The following is a 22,098-nucleotide window of genomic DNA, read 5'->3' as shown; positions in this document are numbered from 1 at the left end:
CAAGTTTTTAATTGTTGGCATGGTGTTAGGTATGGTCATAAGGTTTTCAAAAACCATCGCGAACAAGTTGTGCTAGCCCCCTAGTGCAGTGGTTCTCAACCTTTTCAGTCTGTGACCCCCCAAAAGAATCATATTTGAACTGGGGACCCCCCACCCCGACAAGCACTTGGAATTGTAGGAGTTGAGGCATTACATTTTGTTTGACTCGGTTACGCAGATAAATATTGTGAAAATAGCAGATCTACAAGCCCCGTCTAATATTGGATTCATTGCATATCGACCACTAGGGGGCCAGCCCAACTTGTTTGCATGGTTGTAAAAAACCTTATGCCCATACCTAAGGCTAACACCATGCCAAAAATCACCAATCATGCCAAGTGCACATTCTTCTGATTTTTGACATATTCCCTCCAAGCTACAGGTACCCATTCCCTCCAAGCTACAGGTACACCTCGACACCTTGCCGTGGCCGGGAACCTGAGAACTTGAGAAATTCCAGTTCCTAGGCTGGCTCTCTAACCACTACCACCCCCCCCCCCCCCCCCCCATCTTCCAATATCGAAAATCACAATATATATTTATGTACGGGAAATCACATGTCAAATTGTATAGTTGATGTCAAATGAAGTCAAACCATAAGTGCCATTTTCAGCTGGCACTGGCATGGTATTTCAGAAATCAAATACTTTTTATGTATTATTATTTTCTAATAAAGATTTTAGAGTGCCTTTCTTTTTTCAGCAGTAGGCAACATTACATTAAGCATTTTCAAAGAGCTCCTTCAACACCAAAAATATGCTGCTTTGTCTATTCCAGATATGGAATTTGGTCATTGCTTTGTAGTGTTAATTTTGACAACAACATTGTATCACAATTTACAACATTAAAATAAATGTGACGGAAAACAATTATAAATGATAAACAATAAATATTGATATATTGCCCAGGCCTAAATTATTAAGACAAAGACGTTTCAAACCTACACCGGTTAGGATTTTGTGCTAAGTATGACACTTAAAGACATTCTTCTCTGTTCTGATCAAGTATGGGAATTCAACACTGGTAGAAAACAAACTGATTCTTAGCTGAAATGTAAGTGCCACTATTTACAGTAGCTGATGCGTTATCTCATGATACTAAATAAATAAAAACATTGGTCTTTGGTGTTGTATAGCCTTATAGCCAAGCTTGAACATCTTTAGTTGGTTCATTGGTACATCAAACATAAACAAATTATCATTTAAACATTTACAGAATCTTATGTTATTCAGAAGATTGTGCCAGGAATGGGGACAGCAATGGCTAAAGTCAATTTATACAGTAGTTGTTTCTGTGTTATGTCAAATGTGTGTATTATGTGTTGCATACATGGCTGCTGTCGCAAGACAAATTTCAGTGTAAGCTGATAATAAAGTAATATTGTATCGTATTGCATCACACTTTTAAGTTTTAAGACCTTTTTAATACCTAAAAAAAATGAATTAAAAAAAAGAACATCACTGCATCAAAAGTCAACAAACTAATAGTATACTATAAAAACTGATCAAACTTTTTTTTTTTAGAATGGCTGATCTATAAGCTCAATATTGTAGATCAGCTATTTTCACAATATTTATCTGTGGGGCCGAGCCAAACAAAAATGTAATCCCTCAACTCCTACAATTCCAAGTGCTTGTCAGGGTGGGGGGTCCCCAGTTCAAATGTGATTATTTTAAAATCTGATTATTTTGGGGGGTTGTCAGTTCAAATATGATTATTTTGGGGGGTTGTCAGTTCAAATTATGATTATTTTGGGAGGTCACAGCCTGGAAAGGTTGAGAATCACTGCAGTAGTAGCCTATACCTGATTTATACTTACATTTATTATATACCCACCGAAAATAGCTAATCTTTAAGCTCACAACACATCATGCTGCAACGCGTTGTGATTTTCGTTGCTCGACCTTGGTCAGCAACTAGGTATAAATCAGGCTTTACTAATGAGAACATGTTTATTCTGTAAAGCAGTAGCTCTCCAACCTTTTCTTGTCGAGGACCCCCAAAATGATACATTTGATGTGTTGAGCTTGTAGATCTGCTATTTTTGAATAGCCAACATATGGATAAAGTGGTCACAATTATTGTGATGCTATGTTACATACTTTGGCTGGGGACCCCCTGGAAATGTAACTAAATTATAGTTAGGCTATTAATCAAAATGTTTGAGATTACAAAAGTGTTACACTTGAAAGTATTTCAACAGTAAAACTAAAAAGCACCATAATTGTAATTGATATTTCCATGTTGTGAGCTTATCACATGTTTGCATCTTATGGGCAAAGGTCAGGGAAGGGCGCAGTTCATAATTTAAGGCGGGCACCAAAGTAACTTAAGATAACAGTATGTGCATTTGCATGGTCCTGGTTCAAAACCTTTAGTTGGAAAGTAATCAAATGTAATCATGTTGTATTACTTGGATGAAGTCATCGAAATTATCATATTGTTCCGATTATGCAGTAATCTGTAACAGATGCTTTAAAAATGTAACCTTCCCAAAACTAAGACTATAGACGTTCAGCAAAGCAGCAATGTCGCCTGCTGGCCAGTACAGCTGTTTGCAACAGAAGGCAAAAATAAAAAAAATGCATTTATCTACAGCCACATAGCATAATCCTTTGTGTGAGAGTTAAAATAATGTTTACATTCTCAAGCCCTAATTCTCACAGGAGGTGAAGACATTCTTCGCGTCGCTTCATTTGCATTTGCATTCTGCAAGATTACAACGAAACGTGTTGTACCTCTTATCTCCATATTTGAACTTGATCATACTACAGCGTTCTCGCCGCGTTTCGAGTTTGTCAATCTGCTGCTTTTGCTACTTTTGAATTTGAATCCTGAAAAGTAACAGTTTTGGATACATGAGGGTTCCCCCCGACAGAGACGATACCTTCAAGATAACGTTTTGTACGGTAGCTTGAAGATCAGTAATGAATTAGTGTATAAATTAGGCATTAGGTTAAGACCGGGTATCATGTGTTAGACTATCACATTACTATCAAATTATTACATAATCACCTAATCGCAATTATTTGAGATAATGGCAATTATTTCGCATAATCGTCATAATCGTTTCCATGTTGAAAAATGTAAGCTTGTAGATCAGCTATTTCCACTATTTTCTACATTTTTAGTATGTAGAAAAAAGTATTAAATATGTCAGTCATTTGTATATGTAAGTTATTTGTCATATCTGCCCTGTGCAAATCTTTATTACGAAGCCTAAAAGGCCAAATGGAAATAGTAAGTATTATTCATATGCTCCGATATGTTCAAGGCCGGAAAAAACACAACTAAATCGTTGTAATCGCAATTATTTGCATCAACTTAAATGTTGTAATTGTGACAGCCCTAGTGTGTGTGTGTGTGTGTGTGTGTGTGTGTGTGTGTGTGTGTGTGTGTGTGTGTGTGTCACTCGTACAGCCAGTGGCTGCTGCTGTCCTCCCAGCAGTGCAGTTGGTTGTGGAGGAACCACAGTGAGATCTCCCTCTGAGCGTTCTCCACCGAGTCACTGCCATGGACCACGTTCCTGCAACAGGGGACAGAGTGCTCAGTCCACTGCTTCTCAAACCCTTTCCTGTCAAGGACCCCCCTAATTGATATTGTATTTATGTTTTGAAAAACCTGTATATCACTCCTACAGATTTTGTCCAAACATCACGCAAATCGGTACACATTATCTCTATCGTTATGTGATCAACACATCAATCTGTCCGATTTTTCATATAATTCCTTTTAACAGGTCGTTCATGAAAGTCCTTGCGGTCTTGTTTCCAATGAAAACCTGTGAGCAATTAGGGGTTAAGAGTCTTGCTCAGGGACAAATTTCATTTCATCGACACATATGCTGACCTGGCCTGGAATCGAACCTGGGGGAACCAGGGCCTGTGGCTCCCTAGGCGGGCTCACTAACCATTCAGCTATTCCACCCTGATTGGCTAATTTTTTCTAATTTTTTCTTCTAAGTTTGCAGGAGTGGCTCGTTTTGAACAAAATACCTCAAATCATGCATTGCGATTGCCGTGAAATTTTGCAAGCACATTCCCACTAAGCTGAGGAAGAAATGCTACCCTTTTCACATTGTCCTGTTATAGTGCCACCAGAAGGCCATTTTTTGCAAGACATTTTTTTCATATTACTCCTACAGATTTTGTCCAAACATCACGCAAATTGGCACACATTATCTCTATAGTCATGAGATCAAGACATCCGTCTTTTTTTTTTTTCATATTCAATCCTGATTGGCGAATTCCAAACATTGCTGGCTCATGTAAACGCATCGGTATGGCCATACCGGTCTGATCCGAATGAAATTTCATTCGGGTTTGAAGGGCTGGTATATACCGATAGAATCGGGCTACATTGCCCATGTAAACGCACTGGTATCAGACTGGTATACATTTGTTCTTTTGCGCATGTGTCATTGTCTAGCGCGGTGCTTCTGGGTGGGGGGGAGAGGCGCAAGCCATGTGGAGTCTGGCGCTCCAAGCCCAAGTCGCAGACGCGCGTAGTTCTCCGCCGACCGGCTCCTCCTCCGGGTCAGCAGCAAATATAACAGGAGCTGATTTTGCTGCATTAAACTCATCAATATCAGACCAATGGCCGTAGCCAGGATGCGGTGTGCTTCCATTATCAAACCTTCTCTCTACCTTCTCTCTCAACTTGTTTTATTGTCTCTCTTCTCTTCTTCCTCATTTACCTATATAGCTGGCAGCTTTGATTGATTGTGAGCTGTGGCTTGTTATTATTTCTCTCTGGCAGCCGTGACTAGTTAGGCCTTGGCTAAACAACAGCATACGTGAACATAAACGAAAACAACATTATTAGGGCTCAGCTGCAGCGCAAACAGTAGCCATGGTTCACATGACGCTGTCGAGTCTCTGGTTTATAGTGGTGTTCGTTTTTTTTTTACATTGCCAACTCTCACATGTACATAAACGTTCAGATTTCAAATATAAAGTGCTTACCCCTGAGCCATGGATGTTACAAGGCAATCCGGACCGTGATAAGTACCCGTATCTCCCGTATTGTTCAATAAAAAGCATTTTAATCCCATCGCCGGCCATTTTCTTTTTCTGTTCTTTTATTTTGGTAATGTATCAGAGTGCAATACACCTTCCAACCATTGGTGTCGCATGGTTGAAAGCATCGGAGAAAATTTGGAGAAAATGGCCGACGATCGGATTAAAATGCTTTTTATTGAACAATACGGGAGATACGGGTACTTATCGCGGTCCGGATCGCCTTGTAACGTCCGTGGCTCAGGGGTAAGCACTTTATATTTGAAATCTGAACGTTTATGTACATGTGAGAGTTGGCAATGTAAAAACATCGAACACCACTATAAAGCAGGGACTCTCGGCACCGGGGCGATTGTGTTTTAGGACGACAGACCCCACATTCAATCTGTGTGCGCGCCGTGTGTTCTACTTGGCGCAGAGAAAGAGGGTTTTCGTCACACAGTGAATGAGCTACTTTTCCCACCACTGTCTTATTATTAAGTATGACATTATTTAGCCATAAATGAGCGTGCCTTGTTTCATAGACTGTAAGTGTTGCTCTCTCTCTCTCTTCATTTATTATTATAATGACCATGAGCGGTCCGGTGTTTATGTATTATTGTATTATTTATTATTATAATGACCATGTGCGAATGCGCGATGACGTCATCGTTTCTCAAAATCTCCGGATTACATGTCCACACAGATCCACTGAAACGCATGTTTTGGAAAACCTTCACTTATTTAACCGTTTACAAAAATATCCGTTTTAGCGGCCAAAAACATCGTTTGCGTGTGGCTGAAAGGCCCAAACGCACACAAAAATGTGCGTTTAGAAAAAGATCCATGTACGTGTAGCCAAAATTGTTATTATTCATTACCAAGGCTGCCAGAGGTAATACATATGTTTACCTGTCAAACACCCCCGCCCCCTCCCCCCGTCCCCAACCTGGCCCGAAGCACTCTGCGCATGACCAGAGTTCTATTCCGAATGAATGCTTTGCTCATGTAAACGATTGAGGAACAGGAATACTTTTATTCAGGTGCCATGTAAACAGTTGGGTATACATTTCTATTCGGAATGATTTCATTCTGAATGAATAAATATTGTGCATGTAAACGCACCCAATGAGTTGCATGCATCGCAATGCGTCGTTAGGATGGCTATGCATGAGGGCTGTGATGGCATATATGTATGTATGTATGTATGTATGTATGTATGTATGTATGTATGTATGTATGTATGTATGTGTATAATATATATATATATATATATATATATATATATATATATATATATATATATATATATATATATATATATATATATATATATATATATATATATAACCCCAGCATCCATATTCTGATATTACATTATCCAAAAATATTTGTAACCATATTTTATACTTTGGCTATTCAAAAATAGAAGATATACAAGCTCAAAGATCTGCTATTTTTTAACAAACGTGAAACTTTGTGCAAATCTTTGAAAAAATATATATTTTTAAGCGAACATTTTTAACTTAAATCTTTGCTTGTGGAGGTCCCTGGCACAAAACAGAGGCTTTAAGTGGTTACTGGTGGTGGGTGTCATACCTGCCTACTTCCACACCGTAGTCTCCTCTTATGGTTCCAGGCGGTGAGTCTCTGGGGTTGGTCTCTCCTAACATCTTGCGGGATGTCTTGACCACATCCAAACCCTGCCACACCTGCACAACGCAAGCACATCACAAAAGGACTGTTTTTTCACAATATGCTGACCTTGAAATGTATCTCTTAAATGTTTTTCTTTCAAAAAAATTATAGAAATAATTGCTGTAGAGTGTCATCTGATCTGCTATTTTCACAATGTTGAGTGGGTATTTTTGCTATTTCAACAGATTCATTTATATGGTCTCTGTCGGGTGGAAACCACATTATGTCCAAAACTCTTCTTTTTCAGGATTCAAATGCGAAAATGGCAGAAGTAGCAGATCGCCAAGCTCAAAGCACGTCGCTTCATGCCGCGTTTCGAGCTTGTAGATCTGCTACTTTTGTGTACGCTGTAGTGTGATCAAGTAGGGCGTCAATTTACGAAAAAAAGGTTTGAATAGAAAGAGGTTTCTGCCCGACACCAACGATATATGAATGGTAACTATTTATGCATAATAATCTCCATTATGTCAAATAATTGCAAGTGCTGGACATACAACACAGTTACGTTTTCTATGATGTGATGACAGCCTCTCATGTTGGTTATTAAATTATACAGTGACTGGTGGGTTTTTAAATCATGTAAGAACTTGGACATAGAAAAGGCCCATCAAACAAGGCCCACCGTTGGTTCAATGAGCTTAAACTGTGAAATTGAACACGGTGTCCTCTTAACCCATTAGGACCAGGAAAGCATCTGTGTCATTTTAGATTTTAGCTAAAAAGCATTATTTTATACTTTGACTGTTCAAAAATAGCAGATATACAAGCTCATAGCGCGTCACTTCGTGCCGCGCTATGAGCTTGTAGATCTGCTATTTTTGAAATATATATATCCTCCTGCTGAGGACTCGAGCAGGAGCACTCATCCAATGTCACTTTGACTAATGACTATGCATGCTCCTCTTGGTACCATAGCACCACAAATGCCTTAAAAACAAGGCTTCAGACTTCCCAAAAACAAACTGGTCAGAGGCTACTGCTTGGCCTTGGGTGGGATGGCTCAGGGTATAGAGGACAGAGTACAGCAACTTGCAATGGGCCTGGTCTGCATGATACACTACACCACAAAGACACCCATGTACCTGTCAAACTACTTCAAAAACGTCAAAGACGTTCACAAGCACAACACCAGGGGGAGCTCCACAAATCCGGTTCAAACCAGATTCGGCTCAAACTAGAGGTTAAATTCGTTCTATTGCTATGCCACCAAAATGTGGAATGCCCTACCAACAGTCATAAAAAAGTAACTCCTTAATACTCCCATTTCAAAACCGCTCTAAGAGAGCACTTACAGGTGGCTGCAATTTGGAACTGGCCCCTGTAAAAAGTCTAAGCTTATCACCCAGGGGCGTCAATTGGGTATGGCAGGCTATTGCAGCTGCCATACCCTGGCTCCAGGGGAGAAAAAAAAAAAGAAGTACTTTTTTGATAATAAATCGGGAAAATCAGGCAAAAATAAGAATTAAATAACATAACTCTAACCTAACCCGAATCCTAACCCTAAAACCGAAATAAAGTAACCAAAAACTGGAAAAAAACGAACCCAACCCGCCCAGAACCGCACAAAAATTTCGCGCGCGCGCGGGGATGACCTCATGCACGCGCGCTGCGCGCGCGTGCATGAGGTCGCGTGCATGTTGCCATACCCTAGCTTTTGCTGAACTGACGCCACTGTTATCACCAGAAATGCCCCCCCACCACACCCCCAACTGTTTACTGTACACATTTTTCTTTTTGATTACTACTCGTATATATGATGTTTTTGCATTTTATTGTTTGTCTTTAAATGTTTCGATGAATTGAATACGCAGGACCCAAATGGAAACAAGTCATAGTGCTTTCTTGGGTTTATCCTTTTAGCATCCTTTTGTATGGAACTGTACCTAGTTACTTTTTGCAAACTGTTAATAAAGCATTCAATCAATCACATTTTTTTTCTAAACTAAAATCTTTGCTTCTTGGGGACCCTGGAACATTTTTTTTTAGATGGGGGGGGGGGGGGGGGTCCGCAGCCAAATACATATAATTTTGGGGGTCCTTGACATGAAAATGTTTGAGAACCACTGACATAGAAACATGGGTTTTTCAGAAAACTGTTAGGATTAGAAGAAATGTACAATCAGCCTCAGGTCTTACATGGGTTAAACTTTGTACACTTGGTAACAATACACGTGTGTGTGTGTGTGTGTGTGTGTGTGTGTGTGCGTGTGCGTGTGTGTATTCAATCTCACCATGGCAACAACAGGTCCAGAGCTCATGTAGCGAATCAGTCCACTAAAGAAGGGTTTTCCTCTCAGCTCCCAGTAGTGTTCACACAGTAGATCCTCAGAAGCCTGAAAACACACACACACACACACACACACACACACACACACACACACACACACACACACACACACACACACACACACACACACACACACACACACACACACACACACACACACACACACACACACAATAATTATGTAATTACAATTTAAATTATGATAAATGAATGTATTTGAAATACTTTTTTGTATTTTTTATTTGGCTGAGATGGAAAAAAATAGATGTAATTTGTATCAATACTCGATACTTTCAGATCTAGTGTCTTCTGTATTTTAAATACATGAAATACATTTGTTTTTATGTCATTTTATTCTACACATTTACACAACAACAAAAGTGTGCTCCTCGGAGCACAGGTCTCCACCAGGTCGGGTTGCCTACCCAGGGCCCGAAAACTTTGGTCATAGCCACTTGAGATGGGATCTGAAAAATCTAACTTATCTTGATCACATGACCCCAGAGATAATGTGTTTTGGACAAAATCTGTCCAAAACACATGCCGATACCTTTGTACCTTTACTCAAGTTCATTTTGAATACGGGACTTCCACTTGTTAACAGAGTATATCTGCATTGCAGTATTGATACTTTTACTTAAATAAAACATGTGAGTACTTCTTCCTTCACTGCAACATACTGATCCACTGTACCTGCAGCAGTTTGAGTCCCACCAGTTTGAAGCCCTTCTTCTCGAAGCGTCTCACGATTTCGCCCACTAGTTTCCGCTGCACGCCATCTGGTTTCACAGCGATAAAGGTGCGCTCATTGGGCCCGGTCCAGCCTACAAGCAAAACAATAACCATGTACATTGGGATAGTAGTTCTCAAACTTGTGCCAGGGACCTCCAGAAGATTTGAGTTAAAAATGTTCACTTCAAATAATAATACATCACATTCTTGAGAATTGGGACAAATCATGTCTACCAAAACATTTCAATGTATTACTTATTAACACACTAATTTAAAAAAAAATGTTTTTTTTGTGTATTGATAACATAGGTGTAAGAAGGTACTATTTATATTATCTTTGTTTAAAAAGGTGTTATTTTGTAAAGTTTTTGCCCTTTAAAGGTGTGTCCAAGATCGTCAGATTTCTATAAAAAAACATAATTTAATCAGGCATAGCTAAATCCTAAGATCCCGTGTCTCACTTCCTGGTTTAAAAAAGGCGGGAAAGCTAAATTGTCTACTCACTATGACTGTGCAGTGGAACGAAAAAAAACATAACATTGTGTCAACTCCGTCAGATATGCCATTTTATGAAGCTGACATCTAAAAAAAAAAGTTTAATAGTCAACACTTTGATCTTTTAAAATATATTTTCGCGGCCTAATTGAAGAATATTAAAAAGAATACAAATAATTAAAGGTTTTGTCCCAATTCTCAAGAATGGGTATATATATATACAGCATATATATTCAAAGATTTGTACAAAGTTTCAAGTGTTTTCATACATGGCACATCTACAAGCTCATAGTGCGGCATGAACTGACACACTATGAGCTTATGTATCTGCTATTTTTTAATAGCCAAAGTATAAAATATGGTTAAAGTCATTGTGACGCAATATTAACACATTTTGGTGGGGACCCCCTGGTCGTCTTCGCCAGGGGGTAATAATGTCTGTGTTTGAAGAAAAAGAATGTTCTAAATCTTTGGATAAATCTGCACTTTTTCACTGTCAGTTGATGCTTCATATTATGAGTAAAATCCTCAGGCTGATTTGTTTATTTCTGGAACACAGTTCTTATATGACTTGATATAAGATTTCCCTATGGGATTTTCAATAGAAAAAAAATACATTGTGACCCAGGGGGATAGCGCCCTCTAGCGGCAATGATGTAAGACTTCGGTTCTCAATTCTGATAGTTATAATTGCTATAGAGTTCAATCAGTAACAGGGGTCTCCTCTTTAGTGAACAGGAAATGCATTTTCAGGTCGGGAATCTCAGGATACCATTTGTATCCAATCAGGAGAGAGAACTCATACAGGACTCAGGATAAACAAGTGAAATTGGAAGTGATGACAAAGAAATCAGCAGACAAACGCAGATAAATGTGCACTCTTTCCTGATTGGTTGAAATTGGCAGCCCACCTGAACATGTATTTTCTGTTTATTAAAGAGCTGGAGAGATGGGGAGACTCCTGCTATTGAACAACAAAACACTCAAACACTCTACATCAATGATTACTTAGAGAGCTTTAACCTTTTCACAAAAAAAAACTTTTATTTTAACCAAAAATATTATTTTACCCTACCATTAAGTCTGCTACTGTTGAGAATAATGCTTATTATTAAATACTTATTAATTGCACCTCCAGTAGATCTGTAAACCCCCCACGCACTAATGGTGTAATCAGAGACAGGGACTGACTAATCCAAACACAAGCAGATGGTATATTATAAAGGAATTAGTAACAATGGCTGATTATGGCTCATATGAGCTTTGTGTTACAATGTGCTACAATAAGGGAAGCATCGATCGTGGCACTGTGCAAAGCCCCCATATATTAAGCTGCTAGTGTGCATGGTCATACTTTCAAACCAGTGGAAACGTTGGGACTTTGGCTACAGAGTGGTGGGTTAGGTGTAGGTGAGGTCCGTGTTTCTCAAATGCTGTAATTTCAAAGTACGCATTATTAGATCACGGACCCGCATTACTCAGAGTGTACAAATGGAACCAAAAGGACCCTGCAAAAGGGTCCATTTGGTTCCATAGGTACACTCTCTTAGTTACAGACCTTTAGGGTCCATCACTACTATAAATCATTTAAATGGGGACCCCCTGGAACCGTTTCAAGGACCCCACTTTGAGAACCACGCCGGATTAGGTTTGTTCCTTGCACAATTATTTGTACGTGCCAAATATAGCAGACATTAGGCCTTAGAATACTTTGAAAGCTATATCTTGCAACAGCTAGGGTCTGAGCTGGCAGCAGTTCCATTAGACCAGTGGCTCTCAAAGTGGGGTCCAGGGACCCCGAGGGGTCCTTGAGGGGGTACCAATTTGGTAATATAGCATCACAATCATTTTAACCCCTTTATCCATATTTTATACGTTGGCTATTCAAAAATAGCAGATACAAGCTCACATATATATGAGAGCTTGTACATCTGCTATTTTTGAACATTTTTGAAAAATCTTGAAAGTTATATATTATTTAATGGGGGGGGGGGGGGTCCGCAGTCAAATACACATATAATTTGGTACTCCTTCTTTGGCACGAAAAAGTTTGAGATAGTGCACTAGACGTCCTGTTCTATCTAGAAGGTTCTGGTTCTAGTGTCTCACCATCAGTCTCCTCTGTCCGTGCGCGTTTTACAGCCAAATCCTCCAGTTCATCTACTACTACATGTGTGTGTGACATCATGGTCCTGTCCTCCTCTCCTCTCAATCAATCTCCTGTACTATCCTCTCCTAGCAGCATGACTTTATGCAGCTACTGCTGCCGTGCTGCTACTAGAGACTCAGTAAGCAGTGTTGCCATGTCCGCAACCATTCTGTGAAGTCGCTTCTAAATATTGGTAGTTGCGGGTTTTTTTGGGCTTGTTTCTAAAGTGTAGTGTAGTTGCTTATTTGGCCTTCATTCCTGAATGTTGTTTAAACCATGTGGTTCTCAAACATGTTCATGTCAAGTCACAAATAATAATATGTATATTGTATATTAATATGTATTTATTTGTCCCATCTAAAAAAAAAATTTGCCAGGGACCCCCATACCAGAGTGTTTCAAAACATATTCAAAATGTGCCAGAAAAAAAAAGAAAATATCAAATTTCAAATATCCAATGCATTATACATAGGTTTAAAGTGCTCATGTCGTGTGGCCTTTAGACTAGTCGCTTCTTTTGGGATTGTTTTCATAGACCTCTTTGATTACTTCTCTCACAAAATCTGGCAACGCTGTGACGTGTAATTGAGGCAGGCCTGCGACCTTATCACTGATAATATACGACAGCTGTAATAAGCTAATAGGATGATGATGATGTGTCATTAAACCATACGAAGTTGGATTAGCTACAGCTCTTGCAGTTGGTCGTAAAAACAATCTATCTGCCCGAACATGTGGCTAAGCCAATGCCGATCACCATTTTAAATGTCCAGTTCTTATGTGTTAAACAAGCAATAGGAGTTCAGCTCGAGTTGATCAAGTTGTGTGTTGGTTCTTCAACTATGAAGCGGGCGACGCTCACATGACGCGCGGAGCTCCGTTTCTATAGTTTTGTCAACACAGAGAGGTTCGCTATTAGCTGCACTCCTCTCATTTGCACATTTAGACGAGTCACTCACACCCATGCGCTATATCTAAAAATACAAATAAACGCTCATTGCAGTGTTTTGCAGTCGTAGTTGAAAAGGCTGCTTATCCCTCTGTCTGTCTGTCTGCCCCCTCCTTAAATGACGTAGCATGAGACTGAGTCACATTTGATATATAGCCTAGGAGCCTCTCTTGTCTCCAATATGCACGATCATGGAGTGATGAGCAGTATAAAGTAGATAGATCATAATCATGGAATGTGATGAGCAGTATAAAGTAGATAGATCATAATCATGGAATGTGATGAGCAGTATAAAGTAGGTAGATCATAATCATGGAATGTGATGAGCAGTATAAAGTAGAGTAGTAGTAGATAGATCATAATCATGGAACGTGATAAAGTAGATAGATCATAATCATGGAATGTGATGAGCAGTATAAAGTAGAGTAGTAGTAGATAGATCATAATCATGGAACGTGATAAAGTAGATAGATCATAATCATGGAATGTGATGAGCAGTATAAAGTAGAGTAGTAGTAGATAGATCATAATCATGGAGCGTGATAAAGTAGATAGATCATAATCATGGAATATGATGAGCAGTATAAAGTAGATAGATCATAATCATGGAACGTGATAAAGTAGATAGATCATAATCATGGAACGTGATGAGCAGTATAAAGTAGATAGATCGCCGGCACCAACCTGTCTGAAAAATGTTCGCAAATATGGTCAAAACAAAACAGATCATGGTTGCAGGAGCAGTTACCGGTGTCTGCAGTCTCGCTCTCTCCCCCCACACACACACACACACACGCACAGTCAGACAGACACACACAGTGTTGTGGCAGTGTTGCCAGATTTTGTGAGAGAAATAAGTAACCAGGAAAACGAGCCCAAAAGAAGCAACTTAATTAAGCCACATCATGGGCACTTTAAACCTATATGCATTGGCTTTTTGAAAATAGCCGATGTACAAGCTCACAACGCTTCACACGTAGTAGACGTAGTCCCAGTCAGAACGTGTGAATATTTGCATGTCTACTATATGCAAATAAACAAACAAAACAACTGTATCATTAGTTTTGTCAACCTGCCATTCATTTACAGACAGTGGTGTAAAGTACATTTACTCAAGGTGCTGTACTTAAGTACAATTTTTACGTTACTGGAATATTTCCAATTTTCAATTTAAAAAAAAGTTTTCTCCTCTTTTAGGAGGGCTGGTACCAACCCTCCTTGATTAGGCAGGAGTCCCCTTGATTTCAACTACATCTCCTTGGGGACTCGATGATTGTCATTTCTCCTTGATTTGGTATCAAGGACATTACATCTACTCTATTAAAGTGTCTGGGAGAGGACCCTTATTTTTAACTCTATGGGGAGGACATTGCAGTGCATGCAGTCATTCAGATATTATGTAATGAATGGTTATTAAAGATGGGCCTTTAATTTCTTCAGTCATCAAAGCAATGTTTGTAGGCCTACTTTTAGCATGCTAAAAGTATTAAACTCCCAAAATTCACATACACTTCACTTGTTTATCCTGTGTCCATATGAGTACTCTCTCCTGATTGGATAAAATTGGTATCCTGACCTGAACATGTATTTTCAGTTTATTAAAGAGCAAAGGCATGCGGTCGCAACGGGTTCCTAACGCCAAATCAAATGGGTTCAGATCCGAGCCAACTAGCCAAGTCTCCTGAGGAGGCGCGTCTGAAACCTGTCCCGGTGATGATGAAAGAGCTGGAGAGACAGGGAGACCCATGTTGAACAAACACTCTATAGCAATGATTCGAATGTATAGTTATTTAACACTTATTTTAACAAAGATAGGCCTATATCACCTACCCTCAACATTGCCTCCCTACTTTGGGCACGTTAGAGGTGAAACATTTTCATTTAAATATTATTTTCATTTATAATATCTGAAAATGTGTGAAACAATCTTTATACACATGTATAAAGATTGTTTCATACATTTTCAGAAATAGTGGACAAGCTCATAGCGATGCGATGGGATTGTTGATAATCTATTTTATAAAATGTGTGAAGGTATGAAATAGGTTAAAATTATTATTTGGCATTAGTAAATACAATAAAAACAACTTTTACAGAGTTCTAAAAGCTATTTTGCAGATATAAATACAGGTGTGCGTGTGCCTTAAGTCTGAGATTTTTACTTGCTTTTGGGCCACACAAAGTATTAAAATCGAATAAAATGAATTGACACTACCAAGACTAGAATTTTAAGGGAATTTGGAGCATGCCTGTTAAGAGATAGAGATTACGATTAAGTGACAAACTGACCAACAGTCATTTAATTACATCTGTGTTCTGTTGGGGTCCTTGGTATTCATGAAATGAATACCAAGGACCCCAAGGGAAACAAGTCCCCAAGGACTTTTTTGGACGGACCTTTTAGACAAAAGTATTATAAATGTAACTGTGATGATTTACATTCTTTTTGCCTAATCAAAATTTCAATCAATCAATCAATCAATACTAACAGAGGCTTAAATTGAGACCTTATAATTTAGTCATCAAGTAGCTTTGTCTGCCTTTATACAATTTGATTAATGTATAAACCAGGACAGGGCTATTGTAAACTATTTCAACAAGTAATGGTTTGAGTTCCACGCCATAAAGAACAAATCTTCAAAAGAGAGCAACACCCTCAAAGCTGCTCATACTGGTGATATAATGTACTACATATAACATTTACATCATCACACACACAAAAAACATGACAAAAAGAGATCCACTTGTCATGACAAGATGGCATAGCTTTACGTTCAGCCAATATTTAGTCGGACAGAAGGAGGTTTTCCGGAGAACAAAAGTACACAGTAAAATCCTCACATGTTAATTTATCCATTTTATATGCACTCAAGAGTTACAGCTCGTAGAGCTTGTAGATCTTCTATTTTTGAAAAATCTAGATTTTTTAAATGAAGCAAACATTTTTTACTCAAATCTTTTCTTCTGGGGGTCCCTGGAATTAAATATTTTGAGACGGGGGTCCGCGGCCTAACACATTTTGGGGGTCCTTGACATGAAAACGTTTGAGCACCACTGATATAGCAACATACGTTTTTTAGAGTGGGCCTCAGGTCTTAATGGGTTAAGAGTATACTAATGAGACCATTTTTTCCCCTTTCTTTGGGACCCCAATGTACACTGCAATGTGTGTTAATTTACGGGTCTGTTTGGTTCTATTTGTACACTCTCAGAGTTACAGACCCGTAAGGGTCTACTTGGACCCCCTGGTCGTCCCCGGAGTGGACGTTGAGCACCAGCATTCAAGCAGAAAGGAGCATGCATCGCCAACTCCTCAAATCAGAAGGATGGGATCTTAGGTTGAAAATCTCCGACGTTTTCCTTTTAACACTGACGATTTTACTGTGTAAGTATAATAAAACACCAATGATTTCTGCTATCAACAAAGAATGGCAGCCTGGCTAGTAATGACCGAACACGGATGTTTGCTCCTCGGTTGTTGTGTTCACCGTCACACAGCAGTTCCCTCCTGCTGCCTCTGCCTCTCTTGTTCCTGACTGTGGAAATAGTCTTTACTGAGCAGGACCTCCCTCCGTAGCGGCAGGGTGGGCTCCTCGGGTGGCACGCTGGCATCTTTGGGCCGCGTCATGGCTAGCATCATGGCGCGGAGCAGGGGAGGGTAGGGGACGTAGCGCACAGGGGGCTCAGGGAGTGGCTCAAAGTCTGTGAGTTGCTGCTCTTCGTGTTTAGGCACCAGTCGCCAGTCGTGGTACATGACCTTGTCCACCTCTTTGGCCTCGGTCTCCTGTTTTCCTGTTTAAGTGTCCAGTTATGGGAGAGAGTTAGCATGTGCACTTGTTGCCAGGGAACATGTTTACTCCTTAATGCAACAACATGATTTGAGAATGAATCTACAATGTGTAACATTTTCTATAAGATCTAGAAATCCACTCTTACAAGAAAAATAAATGTATCTGGAAAAACCTTAGCCAATGAAGTTCAATGAAGTTGAAATGCCTTAAATTAATAAAGTTAAATAGAAACTCAAACGTTTACCTTTATAGGTAAGGATTCCCCATGCTCTGCCATGGTCCATGTTCTAAACAACAAAGCAAAAGAGTCACATGCATACATTTACTTATCATACAGTAAATCCTTATCTAGGAGTTGAATTAACACTCAGGGTTATTACAGTGTAGATTGCGGCCCTAGAGATTAAAAACAAAAAAATGGTATCAAATGGGGGTCCGTGGCCAGTTTGTAAATCAAACTGAGTGTCCTTCAAAGTGTCCATACACTGGATCAGGCAGTGGTGGCTTATCCAACGGGCTTGAGGTGCTGAAGCACAGGGCACCAACCTTTTGGGGGGGGCAACAAACGGCGTGAAGAAAAAAAAAGTGGCGGAAAACGCCGAAATTTAGAGCGTCCTCTTTCTTCGGATGGATTCATTCTGAGCATGTAGGTTCCCAAACTTTTTAGCTCAAATCCTAAGAGAAATTTCTCGCCGGGACCCAAACTAGTGAAAATAGCAGATCTACAAGCTCACAACGTGTAGCGATGCTTTGTGAGCTTGTAGAACGGCTATTATCAATACTTCTTTTATTTATTTATAGTATTTCTGAGATTTTCTTCCATTCATTTATGAATTCTTTTTTTGAATTTGCATTTCATTTATGAAGCATTGACAATTTTTGGGGGAAGTTTTTTTTTATGTTTTGAAATAATAATTAAAAACAAAATGTGGGAAAAAATATATAAAGGCATATTTACTGTACTGTAAAAAAAATGTAAAGATATTTTGTTGGTCTTTTTCTGCCATTATTGATAGAGACAGTAGCCTGACAGGAGATGGGGAGAGAGAGATGGGGAGTGACACGCAGCAAAGGTCATGCCATGGTCTCTAGGCTCGCGGCCCCTACTATGACATTGATATAGCAACATACGTTTTTTAGAAAACTGTTAGAAGGCATTTGTAGAATGGGCCTCAGGTCGTAATGGGTTAAGGAACCGGTTGTACCTCTGCAGTGTAGTCCACTTTGACTCTGGTGATGTTCCAGTAGCTGGGCTCCGTGTGGTCTGCCAGCCAGGATTTGCGTGTGAAGAGGCGACCCACTCCAAAGAGCCTAAGACCTGCAAGTAGGGGTGCAATAGTTAATAATAAATAGTTAATAACCGGTTAATGGTCGATCGCTGTTTTTTGGGCATGTCATTATAGACAAAAAGTTTCAACAACAAAAAATATTGAAAATGTCAGATCTACAAGCTCACAACACACGATTTTCCATATTCTAGCATGGAGTGTGGCTAATCGAATAGTTGATATACATTAAAAAAAAAGTATATATATTAAAAAATGTACTTCTCGATTATAATTCAATTAATCGAAAACATAATTTAAGGACGACTTCACCCATTTTCAACCTATCTTCATATAATTGGTCCTCACTAATGCGCTTTATAATATGGTACCATTTTTGTTTACTGTGTCTCAGAGGAGGGCTGTGGACAGTTCAGAAACACACCAACCAGTGACATCATCGCTGGGGAATCCAAGCTAATAGAAACGTCAGGCTTTCTATTCCTGGAAAGTTAGTATGCTATAATGGAAGCCATAGTTCTCGCATTAATGAAAATCAAAATAAAATGTTTGAAATAAATAAATACATCTGTCTACTATAGTGAGGACCAATTATATGAAGATGGGTGAAGTCGTCCTTTAATTGGAAAGAATAACCACTAAGAAAATAAGCGCTGGTCGCAGCCCTACCTGCAAGAAGTGAGAAGAGGCGGTTCTCCCTGCGCACGTCCTCCCAGGCCATCACAGGAAGCATCTTCCCTGTGAGAGGACGTCTCATGGTGTCATAGTCCAGGGCGAACTTCTGGGAGTCCCGAGTCTTGTTCTTCAGCTCACGATACGCCCGAATCTTGGCGGCCATCTCCGCTATCGCACGGATGCGCTTCTTTTTCACCATCGTTGCTGTATCCTGCAAGTCATGTTGTGATGGGGAAAATGCGTTAACCACTTAACTCATTAAGTGAGGCCTGAGGCCGATTCTTTATTTATTTTGTTAAAAAGGTTAAAGCACTACATTCTGATAATAATCATTGCTATATAGTGTTTGAGACAGGAGTCTCCATGTCTCTCCAGCTCTTTAATAAACAGAAAATACATTTTCAGGTGGGTTGCAAATTTTCAGCCAATCAGGAGAGGGTTCCCACTAAATTTTATAGTGTTACAGTTCCTGCTCATTTCTTTGTGTCATCACTTCCAAATCCACTTGTTTATCCTGTATCCTGTGTCAGTTCTCTCTCCTAATTGGATAAAACTGGTATCCCGACCTGAAAATTAGTTTTCTGTTAACCAAAAAGCTGGAGAGACAAGGAGACTGCTTCTACTGAACAAAAACTCTTTAGCAATGAGAATCTGAATATAGAGCTATGTCTAGTGACTGGGTTGGTTTAAAAAAAAAAAAAAAAAAAGCCTGAATACATTTGTGTGTCAAGGTCGATGATATAAAAAGAAAGGGGAGGGGGGGTGAGCAAGACATTCGTCATGTTGGTATATAATAACTTACGGCAGAAGGAGTTAATGTCTCTCGGGGTCGCGGATGGAACTCAACGTAACCAAGGCCTTTTATAATGTTGGCTGCTGCCCTGATGTCACTACGGTGAAGTCAGGTAGTGTCAGGCATATCCATATATGGAGTGGCTATGTCAGTTATGCCCAAATCTTGGACTATGATGTCAGTCCTGGACGTTTCGGTTATCTCCAGATATGGAGTTCCAGGAGGGGTTCTCTGATCTCAGAGCGAGGTATGTTAGGTATTTTCATGTATTGGGGATGTTGATTGTCTCCATCTATGGGAAAGTTGGGGTCGAATAGGTCACTAAAGGTCGGGACTGCATAGGCCATTCATCCCCTTATATTGGTTTCCGAGCCTCCTGCCATGGTCCACCCTGCGGTGGTATCCATCTATGGCTAATGGTGGCAAGTATGCCTAGCCCCATTACGAACCTCTCACTCCACTATACAGCTCCGAGATGAGGTCCTACTGCGAGATCTCCCAGAATCGGTGGAACGGCCGCAAAGGGTCCGCTGTTTACCCTTTTCACCACATCGTATCCAAAAACTAAATGGTAGATGGTGGTAGAATGGTATGTCGCTTATTTAGTCAGCCTGTGGCTATGTTTCCCATTCAACCCGGAAAAACCCCCGTCCGGTGCCAGTACTGTACTTGGCTAAAAAAAAAAGCAAAAGCGTCCAAATGGAGTTAGCTGGTTTCTGCCGGACAGCAACGATCGAAAAGGTTAAACAGCGGACCCTTTGCGGCCGTTCAACCAATTCTGGGAGACCTCGCAGAAGGACCTCATCTCGGAGCTGTATAGCGGAGTGAGAGGTTTGTAATGGGGCTAAAATATACTATTAGTTTTAATAGTTCATTATTCCTTTTTGCCCTGATCCCTGATCCCAATAGGTATATCTCAGACATGAGCTGAGCACCACCTCTTCTTGATCTACCAGGTGATCAAACTGGGCTGGAGGTGATCAATTGAGTTGATCAAAAACAACCATTATTAACCATTATTGTTTGATAAGTTTCTCCCTAATGTCCCCAGATATTCTGAATTTATCCTACCTTTACTTATTCATGTTGACGTATTGAGTCACTTTGTAAGGTTTTATTATTATATTATTTACTTATTCTATGCTTGGAATATTGTAATTGGCAGCTCATAATAATAATAATAATAATAATTAATAAGCGATAAAAACAATTGTGGTTACTGGTTTTGACTGTCTGGCACTAGGTGATCACGCTACAGCCATGGAAAACGTCTGATCATGTGCCTGGAAAAGGTTGCCCAGTTGATCATATGGAACAAGTGCGATTGATTTACTTCAACATTTTGAATTAATAATGAATGAAGATAAGCAGTGGTGTAAAGCAACTAAGCACATTTACTCAAGTACTGTACTTAAGTACAATTTTGAGGTATTTTTACTTTACTGGAGTATTTCCAATTTTCAGTACTTTTACTTCTTCTCCACTACATCTCAGAGGCAAATACGGTACTTTTACTCCACTACATTTATTTGAAAACTTTAGATACTAGTTACTTTGTAGATTTGGATTATTATTACAAAATATACATTGACCACTTCAGCCCTATATACATTTCGGCCATTTAAAAATAGCCAATCAGCTCACAATGCGTCGCATCTGCTATTTTCAGAAGATTGTTATCATTTTGAAAACTTGTGAAATGTGACATTCTGCATAATGAGCACTTTTGGTACTTTATGTACATTTTGTTACTTGTGTACTTTTACTCAAGTACATTTTGAATTCCGGACTTTTACTTGCAACATTGCAGTATTGATACTTTTCCTTAAGTAAAACATGTACTTTTTCCATCACACTGAATGAATGAAGATAAGTGAGTATTCTCCCAATATGCTGCTACGGTTTGCTCTTCCCTCCAGTCTATGCTCCCTCCACAGGCACGGTGAAACAGTCGGAGCCTTTTATATAACAACGACGCTTCCCTGGCATAATTACATTAGGTGGTGTATGACTGACATGTACACAATAACACACAAAGTAAAATATTGGTTAAATCAATACCTGGACTACTGCTGCTGTGCAAGAATCTTATTCCACTTGACCTCCGGATTACACAAGTATCACAACTTCCGCTCGCTGGTGCGTCGGGCAAAGTGTTCCGAGTGCAACTGATGACATGATTTGTTTTTTGTTCCGCTTATAGGTGT

The 22,098-nt window shown here is 39.5% G+C and overlaps 2 protein-coding genes across 2 annotated transcripts; both read right to left on the bottom strand.

Annotated features, from left to right (window-relative positions):
* Nucleotides 1-565: 565 nt before the first annotated feature.
* On the bottom strand, nt 566-14,142 carry nme3 (NME/NM23 nucleoside diphosphate kinase 3). Its single transcript, XM_084071341.1, has 5 exons — nt 14,031-14,142; nt 9,715-9,845; nt 8,966-9,067; nt 6,636-6,748; nt 566-3,565 (listed from the first exon to the last, which is right to left on the bottom strand). The coding sequence occupies exons 1-5, from the start codon at nt 14,074-14,076 to the stop codon at nt 3,448-3,450; spliced, it is 510 nt and encodes a 169-aa protein (XP_083927467.1). The 5' UTR covers nt 14,077-14,142; the 3' UTR covers nt 566-3,447.
* Nucleotides 14,143-16,004: 1,862 nt separating this feature from the next.
* On the bottom strand, nt 16,005-22,053 carry mrps34 (mitochondrial ribosomal protein S34). Its single transcript, XM_084071088.1, has 5 exons — nt 21,953-22,053; nt 19,093-19,309; nt 18,343-18,455; nt 17,382-17,424; nt 16,005-17,138 (listed from the first exon to the last, which is right to left on the bottom strand). Exons 2-5 carry the CDS (start codon nt 19,295-19,297, stop codon nt 16,837-16,839), a joined length of 663 nt encoding a protein of 220 aa, XP_083927214.1. The 5' UTR covers nt 19,298-19,309; nt 21,953-22,053; the 3' UTR covers nt 16,005-16,836.
* Nucleotides 22,054-22,098: the final 45 nt, after the last annotated feature.

The sequence above is a fragment of the Gymnoscopelus microlampas genome (genome assembly GCF_963454915.1).
Source record: "Gymnoscopelus microlampas genome assembly, chromosome: 11".
In the NCBI taxonomy this organism is placed as follows: Eukaryota; Metazoa; Chordata; class Actinopteri; order Myctophiformes; family Myctophidae; genus Gymnoscopelus; species Gymnoscopelus microlampas.
Note: the sequence above shows the minus strand (reverse complement) of the source record. Positions and strands in the feature narration are given on the sequence as shown.